Source organism: Phaenicophaeus curvirostris, chromosome Z (assembly GCF_032191515.1).
Source record: "Phaenicophaeus curvirostris isolate KB17595 chromosome Z, BPBGC_Pcur_1.0, whole genome shotgun sequence".
Classification (NCBI taxonomy): Eukaryota; Metazoa; Chordata; class Aves; order Cuculiformes; family Cuculidae; genus Phaenicophaeus; species Phaenicophaeus curvirostris.
This window is the reverse complement of record NC_091431.1, coordinates 42,293,616-42,306,819: the sequence shown is the minus strand read 5'-3', so window position 1 is coordinate 42,306,819 and position 13,204 is coordinate 42,293,616. Positions and strand designations below refer to the sequence as shown.

Genomic DNA, 13,204 nt, shown 5'->3' with positions numbered 1-13,204 from the left:
TCCTTAATCTTTAGGAGACGCTAACAAAGACTTGACTGGCTTCTTCTCTGTGCTCCCTGTTGCAGAGTTTTTCTGGGTTCTTGATTCAGAAAAGTAGGTTAAGGCCACCTGTTCCTTGGCAGAAATGGCCATCAGTAGCCACAAATAAAATTGTGGGAGGCAGCTCTGGGGGAAAAAATCCCACATAGTTTGAAATTCATGCAGATTCTTGCTCCAGAATGATTCTCAGATCATGTTTCCTCTGTTTCCATTCTCAGCTAGTAACCATCCTCCAGTTTAACTTTGCACATCCTGCTTTATCATTTTTCTGTTATCTGCCTTACATTTTTGCAATGTAGCACCCAAGCAATATTATAAGGCTATACAAAAAGTCCAGGGAGGTTGGAGGGGATTCAGGATATTCGGTCACCCCAAGAATGGGTCCTGCTCAAGCTAATGGCTACCAGCATCCTAGAGCAGGTACAAAAAGGACAGACTCTGTAGATTGTTTGGCCAGCTAAGCTCTGGAAGGATGCAACTGAACATGTGCAAGCCATGCTATTTCAAAGGCCAAAGCCAGATAGATTTTTACAAGCATTGCTAAAGAGACATTCTTCTTATAATACCACTTTTCTTTGCCAAGCTGCAAGTGCCTGCTCCAAAGCAGAGTGACAACTGAGATTTCCAACGAAGAAGTCATCCACAATCATTTAGTGATTTTGTGAAAATACATTCATTATTCTCAGAAAGAGAGTTTTTTCCTTGATATCTCATATTCAAACTGATATGGACAGCTAGAAATTTCAAGTTTGACAAAATCAGAAGCAAAGAAAATGGAGTCATATGACAAAGTATATTAAGACATATTAATGACAGATCAAGCAACCTTAATGATTTGCTTAAAACCGTAATAAACATGCAGGGACTATGCAAACAGGAAGACTAGGTGTCTGATCCAAAGACTGTATGAGCCAGGAAGAGATGATTCAGACAAAAAATAAGGGAAGATAAACACACTTAGCTACACCCTGATTGCTACCTAATCCCAACTCATTTTTCTGCATAACAGTTAGTTGTTCGAGTCCTTCTAGCACCCACATGTCACATCATGAGAAGAAGCTTTCAAGGGAAATGTGTGAGGGCCTTGCATTCCCCAAAGCACTCCTTGCTGCAAACACAATCCAAGAGGTGACAGATTGAGGTTTTGGCATTCACTGTGAATAACAGCCACTATTTGGCAGCCAAAAACATCCCATCACAAATTCTTCAGTCTGTTGACCATAGCTAAAGGAGATGAGATGAAAATTCCTAGGGTAGAAATCTGCCCCTCAGTTCAAAAGGTGAGAAAAAGCTGACACGTATTGTCAAATGTTCACCTGTAAAACACTGCAGTGGCATAAGGGAGCTCCTACCCCACAGTGAAGATGTGGTGACTGAACATGACAGCTAAACTACTTCAATGCCAAACTGAGCATGTTTCCTTAAAACACAACTCCTTAACCACTGGCAGCATACTGCATCTCAGTGGAAAAGTAACAAGCAAGAGGTGGTAACTTCTCATAATAAAATAGCTATTTTGCAAGTAGATGGCTTGCTATGTGCTACTGTTCACCACAGGAATGGCAAATAGTGAGATCTAACATCACCAGACAAGACAGCAACAATTCCTGGACACAGCTGGACAAAGCTAAAACCACTTGTCTTCTTGATCTCCATCACCTTCCTTAAGAGAGAGAGGGTGGAAAATGACATATTATAGCATGTGAGGAACAAGTAGGCAATTATCAGTTGGTACGTGATATAAACACAGAAACTATGTTCTTTATTCTAACTAGAAATGGACTCCCTTTCCTGTTAGCGCTAAGTGGTCCTTCATAATCTTTCAACGATAAAACAAACATTTGTTAATGCAAGAAGCTCTACATGGTGTAAAAAAAAAATCCAAAATTCTCTGCACTGGGAAATGTAGGTCTTATCTGAAGGTAGGCCAAATATCCTAAGGGATCAGAAATTCTGACTTGAGTGGCACATAGTTTAACAAGCAGTGAGTCATTTCTGAAATGCACACTTTAGAGGTTCAGAGCTATACCCCTAAAGCCTTTGGGCCCCCAGCTCCCCATCTGCCTGCCTGGGGATGGAAAGCAGCCAGGAGGACGGAGGCCCTGATGCTCTGTGGCAGATCATCAGCTACAAAATTGAGATCCCAAGGGACAAGCTCCTTATTAAAATGTCCAGGAGGTTGGACTCTCTCACAGCCAGATGCTTATCTGCAAATGGTCTGCCAGACAATTTCTGACCATGCCTAATTAATTTATGACTCCTAGTTTTGAACCATAAGGGAAACTAGGATGTAGATTTTCAAAAGTTGAATTATGGGTAAACAATAGAGTTTTGTAATAGAGAAGAAGAGTCCTTAAGAGAGGCCTTCCCTCGTGAGGCAAGGAGGCATCAACTCTGAGGATTCTTTCATGCCAAAAGTCAGAGATCCTTTCAGAGAGGTATTTTAGACGAGTGGCTGTCCCAGGACAGGGAAAAGCAAAATAACTGCAGTTAATACCATGGTGATCAGCAGCCAGCAAGGTGTACAAAGATCACAGCTCTCTGACAAACCTCTTGAAGTAAGCTGTGAATGATAAAATAAGCATGTTCCCCCCCCACTTTTTTTCTCTATTCTTTTAATAGAGCGTAGCGTTAAAGCATGCCCTTCTTTCACTAAAAATGTTTCTATTAAACAGGCAGACAAAGACCCTGCATGAAAATATCTGTATTGACATTACTCTGTGACCAGTTATGACATCCTCTCCCCATTAGTCACTGATCTGCTGTTTTGTTCATTTTTGGATCATTTTGTCTGAATTTCTCCCTCTGTCAGATACAGGAACACATGGCTTACTTGCTCAGTACTGGTTTCTCATCATTAACTGGGATGACTTTTACTGAAATGGTTCTGAGGACTTTATGTTTCCCATCTGATAGCTGGATTTTAAAGCTGTCAGAGAGGTTTTCCGAATTGTCGTGCATGTACATCAGCTTCATTCCTGTGGAGGTGATGGAGGGAAGAAAAAGAAGAGGGAGAGAGAAATGGAAAGAACAAATAAGTCTGACTCCTGCAAAATCTGTAACATCATTTAACTCTGTTTCTATCACCCTTATTCCATATCCTCTCCCCATACGCCCTGGTCTCAGCAAGCTTGTTTCAACTATCAGAAGATGAGCTTGGTGAGCCACTGCTATTCCTTAATCTAATAGCATACTATTGATTCAAACACACTAGCATGACCTTAGCGTAACTAAAGAAGATTTCACAAAAGGGCCTCTGTAAATCTGAAAAACACACATTTCTTTTCCTCTCCTCATTCTGACCCATTTTCACAGGGGCTTATAGAAAAGATGTGCCTAATGTAATCCTTGGGAAGCTTTAAACAGGCCTTGGTGAGGAGAGCTGGTCTTGTGGCTATGATCATGGACAATCAGAAGATTTGGGCTGGAGATGATTCAGTTGTCATCATGGGCAGGAAAAGAGAAAAACCAGGCAATTAGAAGAAAGTAAAAAACAGGTCTTGGGAAGCCTAAGGAATTTGGGGTGGGGACAAGGTATTTCTGAAGGTTCATATCTGAGAAGCAGAGAGAAGAAAAAGCCTTATTTGAGTTTTGAGCGCTGAACTGCAATCTGAGTGGTTGGATTGAATTCATGTCCTTTTTTGAATTGACAGTTCTCATATTTCACTAAATGGCCACAGCCTGCAAGAATCCACCTTTTCATGGCAGTGTTAAATACGCTTTTTGATTACATGTAATTGAAAGGTTTTTGCTGCTTCAAAGCAGGTGAACTCCTCATGCTAAGCTATAGAGCCCAAGTTCATGACTTTATCATTATGTATATGAATGTATTATGAAGGCATATATGTTTATTGTGGCCTATCCCTGGAGGTGTTCAAGGCCAGGTTGGATGGGGCCTTGGGCAGCCTGATCTAGTGGGACATCCCTGCCCATCGCAGGGTGGTTGAACTACATGGTCTTCAAGGTCCCTTCCAACCCAAACTGTTCTATGATTCTATGATTTTATCAATATATAAAGAAAGCTTATAGGAAAGACAGACTGTTTATCAGCACCTATAGTGGCAGGACAAAGGGTAATGGTTTTAAACTGAAAAGAGTAGATTTAGATTGGACATCAGGAAAAATTCTTTTACAATAAGAGTGGTGAGACACTGGAACAGATTGCCCTTAGAAGTTATGGATGCCCCATCCCTGCAAATGTTCAAGGTCAGGCTGGACAGAGTTTTGAGCAACCTGATGTAGTGAAATTTACCCCTGCCCATGGCAGGGGGCTTGGGCTTGATGATCCTTAAAGGTCCCTTCCCACCTGTACAGTTCTATGATTCTGTGATCATTCAGACTAATATTTAACCCTGTGATCCATTAATGTGTTTTTAAATCAGTCTCTGTGTCTCTGTTCTAGGTGCTGTCAAACATTTTGACATCCATTTGCTGATATGTTACAACATTCCCTTTATTTTTTTCAGGGCAGACGGCCCTCCTAGTCAGATCACTACCCTTTTTGACATGTAGGTCTCTCATGGTGATTTTATTCACAGTTCCTAATTTCAATGGACAACCTTAGCTTTAAATAGGTTAACTTCTATTCCTAAACATTGCCTTCAAAATACATATGTGCAAGTGAATAAATAAGTGGTGAAGATTTCTTACTATGCTGTCTTGCCCTATTAAAGGAATGAAAGACCAATGTCAGAAGAATCCTGCACATACCATTCTTCAGTACCTCCATAGAAAAGTCATGAACAAGGAATCCATGGATGTGATGGTCATGGTTAATTAACTGTTTATAGTGTAGAATGTCGTTGCCATGGATTCCATTAATAAGAAACCCATACAAGGGCCTTTGCACAACCTCAAATACCAAATGGTCTTGAGGAACATCCAGATCAACTGCATTGATAACAAACAGATCCAGCTCTTTCATCTCCCCTTCTTGAACCTGAATGCAAAAGAAAAAAAAATGTTCAATTCTTTTACTTTTAAAAAATTGTAGAATTTTAGTGTAGTTTCCTAAGCAGGGTATTTCTGTGTGTGAGTGTATGCCTTTGTTTACTGCACCCCGTTCCCAATAGTTTTCGAACCAGCCACTGATTTCAATCAGTTTGAGTCACACTGTACTAAAAGCTTTGTATCTGCCCCAGGTGATAGAAAAGCTTTTAGGCAAGTAAACATCACATAAAGTGCTAGGAAATACACAGAGGAGAAAGCCTTTAAATACATAGGTATATATATAAAAATATTGACACATATAAATATAAACATACCCATGCACTTTTGACTTTACAGTAAAACAACTGTATATCACCATAGCATGATGGTCACAGAATTATTACTGATATTAAAAGAGGTCTTCAGAAAGGGAAGAGGCTATGCCAAAAATGTAAAAAAAATCTCTACAAAAATTATAAAAGCACTTGAGAAAACAGAATGCTACAGATACATCTGCTTTCTATATTATTTGTTTAAAGATTTGAGCCATTTTTATTACTTATCTGCAAGTTACCAAACAAAGCTGTGCACTGCTCTAGTTCCACTGCAGCTCTGTCTTACAGTTTTACATGGGATTTAACTGGGCTGTTTTCTTAACGAGCCTGAACTACAGGGAAAGATGCAGAAGAACAGGTGTTAGAACAATGTTCTTAATTATGTTAAAAGGTGTTTCCTAGTATAAAATAATTCCATGATAGGCATTTTGATTCTTTCCTTACAGTAATATTCCTTGCTATGAATTCTGGGACTTCATCATTGGTTGGGTTGATCAGCACAAAAAATGGAGTCTCAGCTGAGCGATGCAGCCCATCAGTGACATAAAGTACAAAGTGGTCTTCTGTCGGCTCCATTCGCAAGTGCCTGGCTTGTACATAGTTTATGTTCAGGGATTTCAGATGCTTCATCTGAAATGAAGCTAGAAATTTTAAAGAGATGAAGGATTAACACAATCTTTTTTTGCCTTCTGATCTTACATATCATAATAAATCTGAAAAAGCATCTTTCTTCAATGAACAAATAACTTGGATTTTATAAGTTCTCAGTCATTGTTTGGCTGAAAGAGCTTTACTGCACATGTTACTGCAGGACACATGCCCTTCCTCTGAAACAAAGTTGTATCCATCTGCTTTCTGTGGGACTGTGCAACTTCATGCTCCTCAGGTCAGTCTCCAGAACTGAGCCCAAATAAAAAGACCTAAATAACAGGTGGGAAAAGATCTGATGTCTAAGGAATTACATTAGTTGTTATTTGACTGACACACCAGGAAAATGGTGACCAAAAGGCTCAGTGATTCTGGATGTCCAGATGGTGAAAGCAGACAGCATTATAGAGCGTGTCACAGTCTGTTCTGCTGAGGATGAAGCTGCCTTACAGTGTTTAAAGGTGGACGAAGGAAGAGACGCAAGTCAATTATGCCTTATCACCTTTGTAACTTTGCCTTGGAAACTAATATGGGACCCAGACTTTTCAAATTCTCAGCCACTGCATTCAGTTGACAGAATTACAAGTAAAGGGAAGTGTGGGAGTCTTGCAAGGGAGAATGAAGGGAACAGCAAAGAGAGCAGAGTAGTGTCTCGTATCACCATTGCTTATAGCATGCAGCAGGAACGCATAAAACAATGACTGGCTTGTTTGCCTCAAGTGCCAGTTCTTCAGTTTTCAGAGCTGCAGCTTGCCTTTCAACTCCTCCCACATGGTCCCAATGCTCTTTATTTGCCAGTGTCTGCCTTCCTTAATAAACCTGTATTAATCCACAAAGCTGCAACTGCTTCACCAGAGCCCATCACACAGCTCTCCACAAGCCCTCTGTATTTCATCTGCTTGATTACCATATATCTTTAAGACTTACCTATACTTATACCAATGTTGCTTTTCTCAAAACCTGGAGAAGGTAGTATATTTTCAAGGTAACCAAACTGGGGAGGAGAAACCAAGACAAATTCTAAGTCATCTGCAGTGGTGTCAGCATCAGTGGCAAATAAATGGTTGATGGTAAGGACTGCTGAGGACCCCTCCTCCACCACAAACCTTGCACCTGCACACAAACAATAGGATAAGGATTATTGTTTATTTAGCTCATTTAGCTCATTTTACTGTTGTTTTTGTTAACAAGAATGGAAATAACAACTGGGGGAAGGGGAAGACAACAAATGCTGAGTTACTGAGGAGTTTTGATTTAGGGCTTTTTTCTCTGCTTACACCATCAACTCTGCTTTTACTGCCCTGTTAGTAGAGAGGAAGGGGATCATGAATTTATTTTACTGGTAAGTTATTAGCTATGGTTTGTGTGCTGCTCAATATCATTGGTTACCTCTGTTTGTCAGAGCATTAATTACATGAGAGCTGTTACGAATTGATTATAATGAACAATTTTTTTCATGCATCACTGCTTAATTTCCCTGCTGGGACAATGATTCATTTCCAAAACATTACTTGGGTGAGAGCCTGCAAATTAGAAAACTACTCATACATATGCTTAAATATTACAAAGCATATACATGATGCTTACAAACAAATGGCATTGAAAAAGATAAGCATACAGAATGCATACCTTTAATATGTATACTACAGATCTCATCCAAAGCCCAGTAAGTCAATCAAAATTTCACACAATAGGCTGTTGTTGGACTAAATGTACCTTACCAACATTCTTTCCATTTATACTGAGTATTTTTGATCCTAATGAGTACTGATGAAAGAGCAGCTTCCTATCTATTAATCTGGTCTGTTACATACACAGAATCACACAGAATCACAGAATAACCAGGTTGGAAGAGACCCACCGGATCATCGAGTCCAACCGTTCCTATCAAACACTAAACCATATCCCTCAGCACCTCGTCCACCCGTGCCTTAAACACCTCCAGGGAAGGTGACTCAACCACCTCCCTGGACAGCCTGTTCCAGTGCCCAATGACCCTTTCTGTAAAGAATTTTTTCCTAATGTCCAGCCTAAATCTCCCTTGGTGGAGCTTGAGGCCATTCCCTCTTGTCCTGTCCCCTGTCACTTGGGAGAAGAGGCCAGCACCCTCCTCTCTACAACGTCCTTTCAGGTAGTTGTAGAGAGCAATGAGGTCACCCCTCAGCCTCCTCTTCTCCAGGCTAAACAACCCCAGCTCTCTCAGCCGCTCCTCATAAGGCCTGTTCTCCAGCCCCTTCACCAGCTTTGTTGATCTTCTCTGGACTCGCTCCAGAGCCTCAACATCCTTCTTGTGGTGAGGGGCCCAGAACTGAACACAGGATTCAAGGAGCGGTCTCACCAGTGCTGAGTACAGAGGGAGGATAACCTCCCTGGACCTGCTGGTCACGCCGTTTCTGATACAAGCCAAGATGCCATTGGCCTTCTTGGCCACCTGGGCACACTGCTGGCTCATATTCAGTCGGTTGTCAACCAACACCCCCAGATCCCTCTCCTCCAGGCAGCTTTCTAGACAGACTTCTCCTAGTCTGTAGCACCGCATAGGGTTGTTGTGCCCCAAGTGCAGGACCTGGCATTTGGCCTTGTTAAACCTCATGCCATTGGACTCTGCCCAGTGGTCCAGCCTGTCCAGATCCCTTTGCAGAGCTTCTCTACCCTCCAGCAGATCGACACTTCCACCCAGCTTAGTGTCGTCCGCAAACTTGCTAAGGGTGCACTCGATGCCTTCATCCAGGTCATTGATAAAGACATTGAACAGGGCTGGACCCAGCACTGAGCCCTGGGGAGCCCCACTTGTCACTGGCCTCCAGCTGGATTTTGCACCATTTAGCACCACTCTCTGGGCCCGGCCATCCAACCGGTTTTCCACCCAGGAGAGTGTGCGCTTGTCCAGGCCAGAGGCTGACAGCTTCTCAAGCAGAATGTTGTGAGAAACTGTGTCAAAGGCTTTACTGAAGTCCAGGAAGATACATCCACAGCCTTTCCCTCATCCAGCAGCCGAGTCACTTTGTCATAGAAGGCGATCAGGTTAGTCTGGCAAGACCTGCCTTTTGTGAACCCGTGTTGACTGGGCCTGATCACCCGGTTCTCTTGCATGTGCTTCATGATAGCACTCAAGATCACCTGCTCCATGACTTTCCCTGGCACTGAGGTCAGACTGACAGGCCTGTAGTTTCCTGGATCCTCCCTGCGACCCTTCTTGTAGATGGGCACAACATCAGCCAGCCTCCAGTCCAGTGGGACTTCCCCAGTCTTCCAGGACTGTTGGAAGATGATGGAAAGGGGTTTGGCCAGCACATCCGCCAGCTCCTTCAGTACCCTAGGGTGAATCCCGTCTGGCCCCATAGACTTGTGGGTGTCTAGTTGGGCTAGCAAGGTTCTGACCACCTCCTCTTGGATCACGGGAGCCTCATTATGCTCCTCTAGCTCCTGGGTTTGTACACAGACGGAACGACCCTCCTTACAACTAAAGACTGAGGCAAAGAAGGCATTAAGTACCTCAGCCTTTTCCTCATCCCCTGTCACTGTTGTTCCTTCTGTATCCAATAGGGACTGTATGGTCTCCCTAGTCCTCCTTTTATTATTTATATATTTGTAGAAAGATTTTTTGTTATCTTTCACAGACTTGGCCAATCCAATTTCTAGCTGAGCCTTAGCCCTCCTGATTTTTTCTCTACACAATCTCACTTCCCTCCTGTAGTCCACCCAAGAGGCCTGTCCCTTCTTCCAGAGCCCATAAACATTTCTATTCCTCTTGATATCCCTCAAGATCTCTCTATTCAACCAAGCTGGCTTTCTCCCCTGCCGGCTTTTTTTCCGGACCACGGGGATGGCTTTCTCCTGAGCTGCTAGGACCACCCTTTTGAAGAGCTCCCAGCCCTCCTGGGCTCCCTTGCCCTTGAGTACTGTCTCCCATGAGACTTCGCCAACCAGCCTTCTGAAGAAATCAAAGTCTGCCCTCTGGAAATTTAATGCTATCGTCTTGCTAACTACCCTCTCCACTTCACCTAGAACAGAAAACCCTATCATCTCATGGTCGCTTAGTCCTAGGCGTCCACCTACTGCCACATCCCCCACAAGGCCTTCTGTGTTCACAAACAGCAGGTCCAGGAGGGCACCCTCCCTTGTTGGTTCATTCACCAACTGTGCAAGGAAGTTGTCTTCCACGCACTCCAGGAACCTCCTAGACTGCTTCCTTTCTGCTGTATCGTACACCCAGCAGATATCAGGCAGATTGAAGTCTCCCACAAGAACGATAGGCATCGATCTAGAGATTGACCGCAGCTGTTCATAGAAGAGCTCATCAGCTGCTTCTCCTTGGCTGGGTGGTCAGCCTAGGTTTGACTACACAGCCTAGGTTTGTCTTTATCCATTAACAGAATTAAATGCAGGTAATAAAAGCTTCTCTCCCTTCATATAAGGCCTCAAGTCTAAATTTCTCTTGTGTACTTTATGTGCAAAAGTAGATAGATATTTACATTTGTGTTGTTACATTGTATAAACCTAACAATTGTCTGGACTCAAGTTCGGTTTAGGGACACTGTATTGATTGCTTTTACTCAGTCATAGCTTACATATGCAGCAATGAACGTGTATAGGTGAGTATTCTCCTCTCTAACTACTCATGCTTGCACCTTTGGTGGTTGCTCAATACTAGCAAACAAAGAAGAATATTGATGGAAATTGCAATCCAAAACTTTTGTATGCTGGTCTCAGCTGACTTTTTCCGATGTTAACAAACAAACAAACAAAACTCCTCAGCCTTTAGCAGTTACAGTACAAAATAGCCCACATTCTAACACCATCATAAGAGGAAGCTTTCACCAGTTGTGATCAATGGAGGCTGGTTGTCCACAGGAAGTATGGTGATGTTAAGGTCATATACTGGAAATGGTTCATGAAGAGGAACTGGAGAAGAAAGAGGTCCATCATGACAGCAGTCCTTTGCATCTAGGCCAGCCTCACCATCAGAAACAATGAAGGTTAAGATCTCAGTGGTAGGGTCTAGGCCTATCTCCCCACCTGGAAAAACAAATGTTACAGTTCAAAAGAAGCACTTTATTGAAGTTAATGAAGAATAATTTTGTATCCTGCAAGGACAGCCTGCAGTACTTAAAACCAGAAGAAGAAAAAAATGACAGAAAAATTAATAGAATTCTTAATTCTGTCAGGTGGGGATGCTGTTTATCTAGGGATTTGTTTTATTGTTTGTAATTAATTGTAACCAACTTCTAATTTAGAGTGAAAGTTTGCAGACAAACATGCAACTAAGTTAGTATTACTAACATTTATAATATTATCATTGCATTATTATGATGTTATATTTTAGTAAAACTGCTAATGATTCTCATTATTCTATTCTTTGAGCACTAAGGGATGTGCAGAAATACATTTATGCATAAGGAGACATTTTTCTGCATTCGTTCTCTAAGAATATATGGAAATACCTTCCTTTTTATATATATATTCTCTCTATGACAAGTGCTAATATCCATGCTTTTCCAGAAGAAAACATTTTTGCATACCAAGAAATGCACGTATTCCTATATGCCTCTTACTCCTACAAGGACTGTTCTTTGTTACTGTCTTGTGTATTATGCCTATATGTTAGCACATTGAAAATATGGGCTGATACAGCATAGGACTAGGAACTGCCACTCCTTGCAAGGAGCATCTGTGGCTGAGTGTATTTCAGTTCTCAGCACTTCTGGAAGCTGTGCCTTGCCTTGTTATGAGGTATCACTAATAAGCTGCCTGCAAAAGAAAGACAGTGGCTTCCATCCTCTCCTGCAATATCTTCTGGCAGCACATTTAGTGCAAAGAAATTTGGGAATGACAAGCACTGCACCATTGAAGGTCAGCCTCTGCAATTCATCCCCTCTGCAGAACGCTACCTTGACATAATGTTCCTGATTTCTTTAGGATGCTGAAGAAAAGTTTGTTATGGGTGGCCATAACAAATTTCCCTCTCTTCTCAAATACCAGCTGTTCATTTTAAACAGCGCCAAGCCTGAAAATATCCCATATATTCTCCATGCTAGCACAAAATTACAGACATAATTACACAGAAAAACAGCGCCTTTCAAAACAAAAATACTAAAGCTGTCATCAGAGATGCAGAAAAGAGAACCCCTTTAATGTTAATGAAAGAACAAAATTCAATAGGAAAGGGTGTTAACTGTCTTCTGATTTCTGTGAGTAATTAAAAAAAGTATTTTTGGATTTTTAAAGATAAACCCACTTAATAACATCTTTTTAGCGCTGTGGTTCCCCTGTAGAAAATCCAAACATCATTTATCTTGTGATAGAGAAAGGCTATAAACTGTCCAAAAGTGGGCATTTGTCTAGATTGGAGAGGTAAGCAAAAAATACCTCATGCTTTTAGCAGTTGTCTGTTAAAATTCAGTGTTCTTATTTACAGTGTTTATTATTATTTTCTAAACATGACTATGGTTGAAGATTTTTTTTAGTGTCATAAAACAAAGAAAAAGGCTCTACTTTGTACCTAATTTAATAGTGGTTCTGCCAAAAAAAGCCCAAGACGTTTTTATCAAGCGACAGTGTAAGAGATCCTCCAGGGTTATGATGCTTTCATGTACTTGTTCTAATATTTTATCTCAAGCAGGGATTTGGTGAACATATTAAAATATTTAGTAGTTGTGCATCATCAGGTCTCATTTAAAACCAGCTTACTTTTTTCCCCAGTAAAAACATGTGTCATTTCTCAGCAGTTCCTGCTTAGCTTCTGCAAAGATTATATGGACGTAGGTTAAACTTTTCTGCCAAAAACTTTCTGACCACCTTCCAGTCTAATTCTGTCCTTAAGTCACTTACTAGTGTGCTTATATGTGACTAAACCAGAGATGATATCAGCTTGGGAGAAACGATCCACAGCAATGCCAGCTTTTCTCACTACCCCATGGTAGGGCTGGTGAGCCAGCATAAACATCAGTTTCATGTCATCACTATCTATATCTGTGGCATAAATGTACTCTGAGGAGAGGACCACTTCTTCACCCTCCAGGCAGTGGAGCACAGGAACAAGGCCTGTTCGCATAATAGGTAGCTCATCATTCACAGGCAGCACCTAAACAGAAAAATCATTTAAGATCTTTTATTCTTCATTTCAGAGCAAATCTGTTGTTTTAATACATTACTTGCCATCCCAAACCAGCAGTATGGAGTCAGTCAGTTCCCTGTATGAACAAAATGAAACCAGCTGAATTAGGGTCACTCTTAAAACTCAAAGACAAAAC

General features: G+C 41.5%; 1 protein-coding gene across 1 annotated transcript in view; it reads right to left on the bottom strand.

Moving 5' to 3' along the window:
- Positions 1 to 13,204, bottom strand: part of FREM1 (FRAS1 related extracellular matrix 1) — a 76,027-nt gene that overhangs the window by 29,710 nt on the left and 33,113 nt on the right. Inside the window, 6 exon segments of the mRNA XM_069880059.1 lie at positions 2,873 to 3,017; positions 4,750 to 4,978; positions 5,748 to 5,944; positions 6,879 to 7,064; positions 10,773 to 10,970; positions 12,783 to 13,035. Coding sequence (XP_069736160.1) covers positions 2,873 to 3,017; positions 4,750 to 4,978; positions 5,748 to 5,944; positions 6,879 to 7,064; positions 10,773 to 10,970; positions 12,783 to 13,035 — 1,208 coding nt within the window.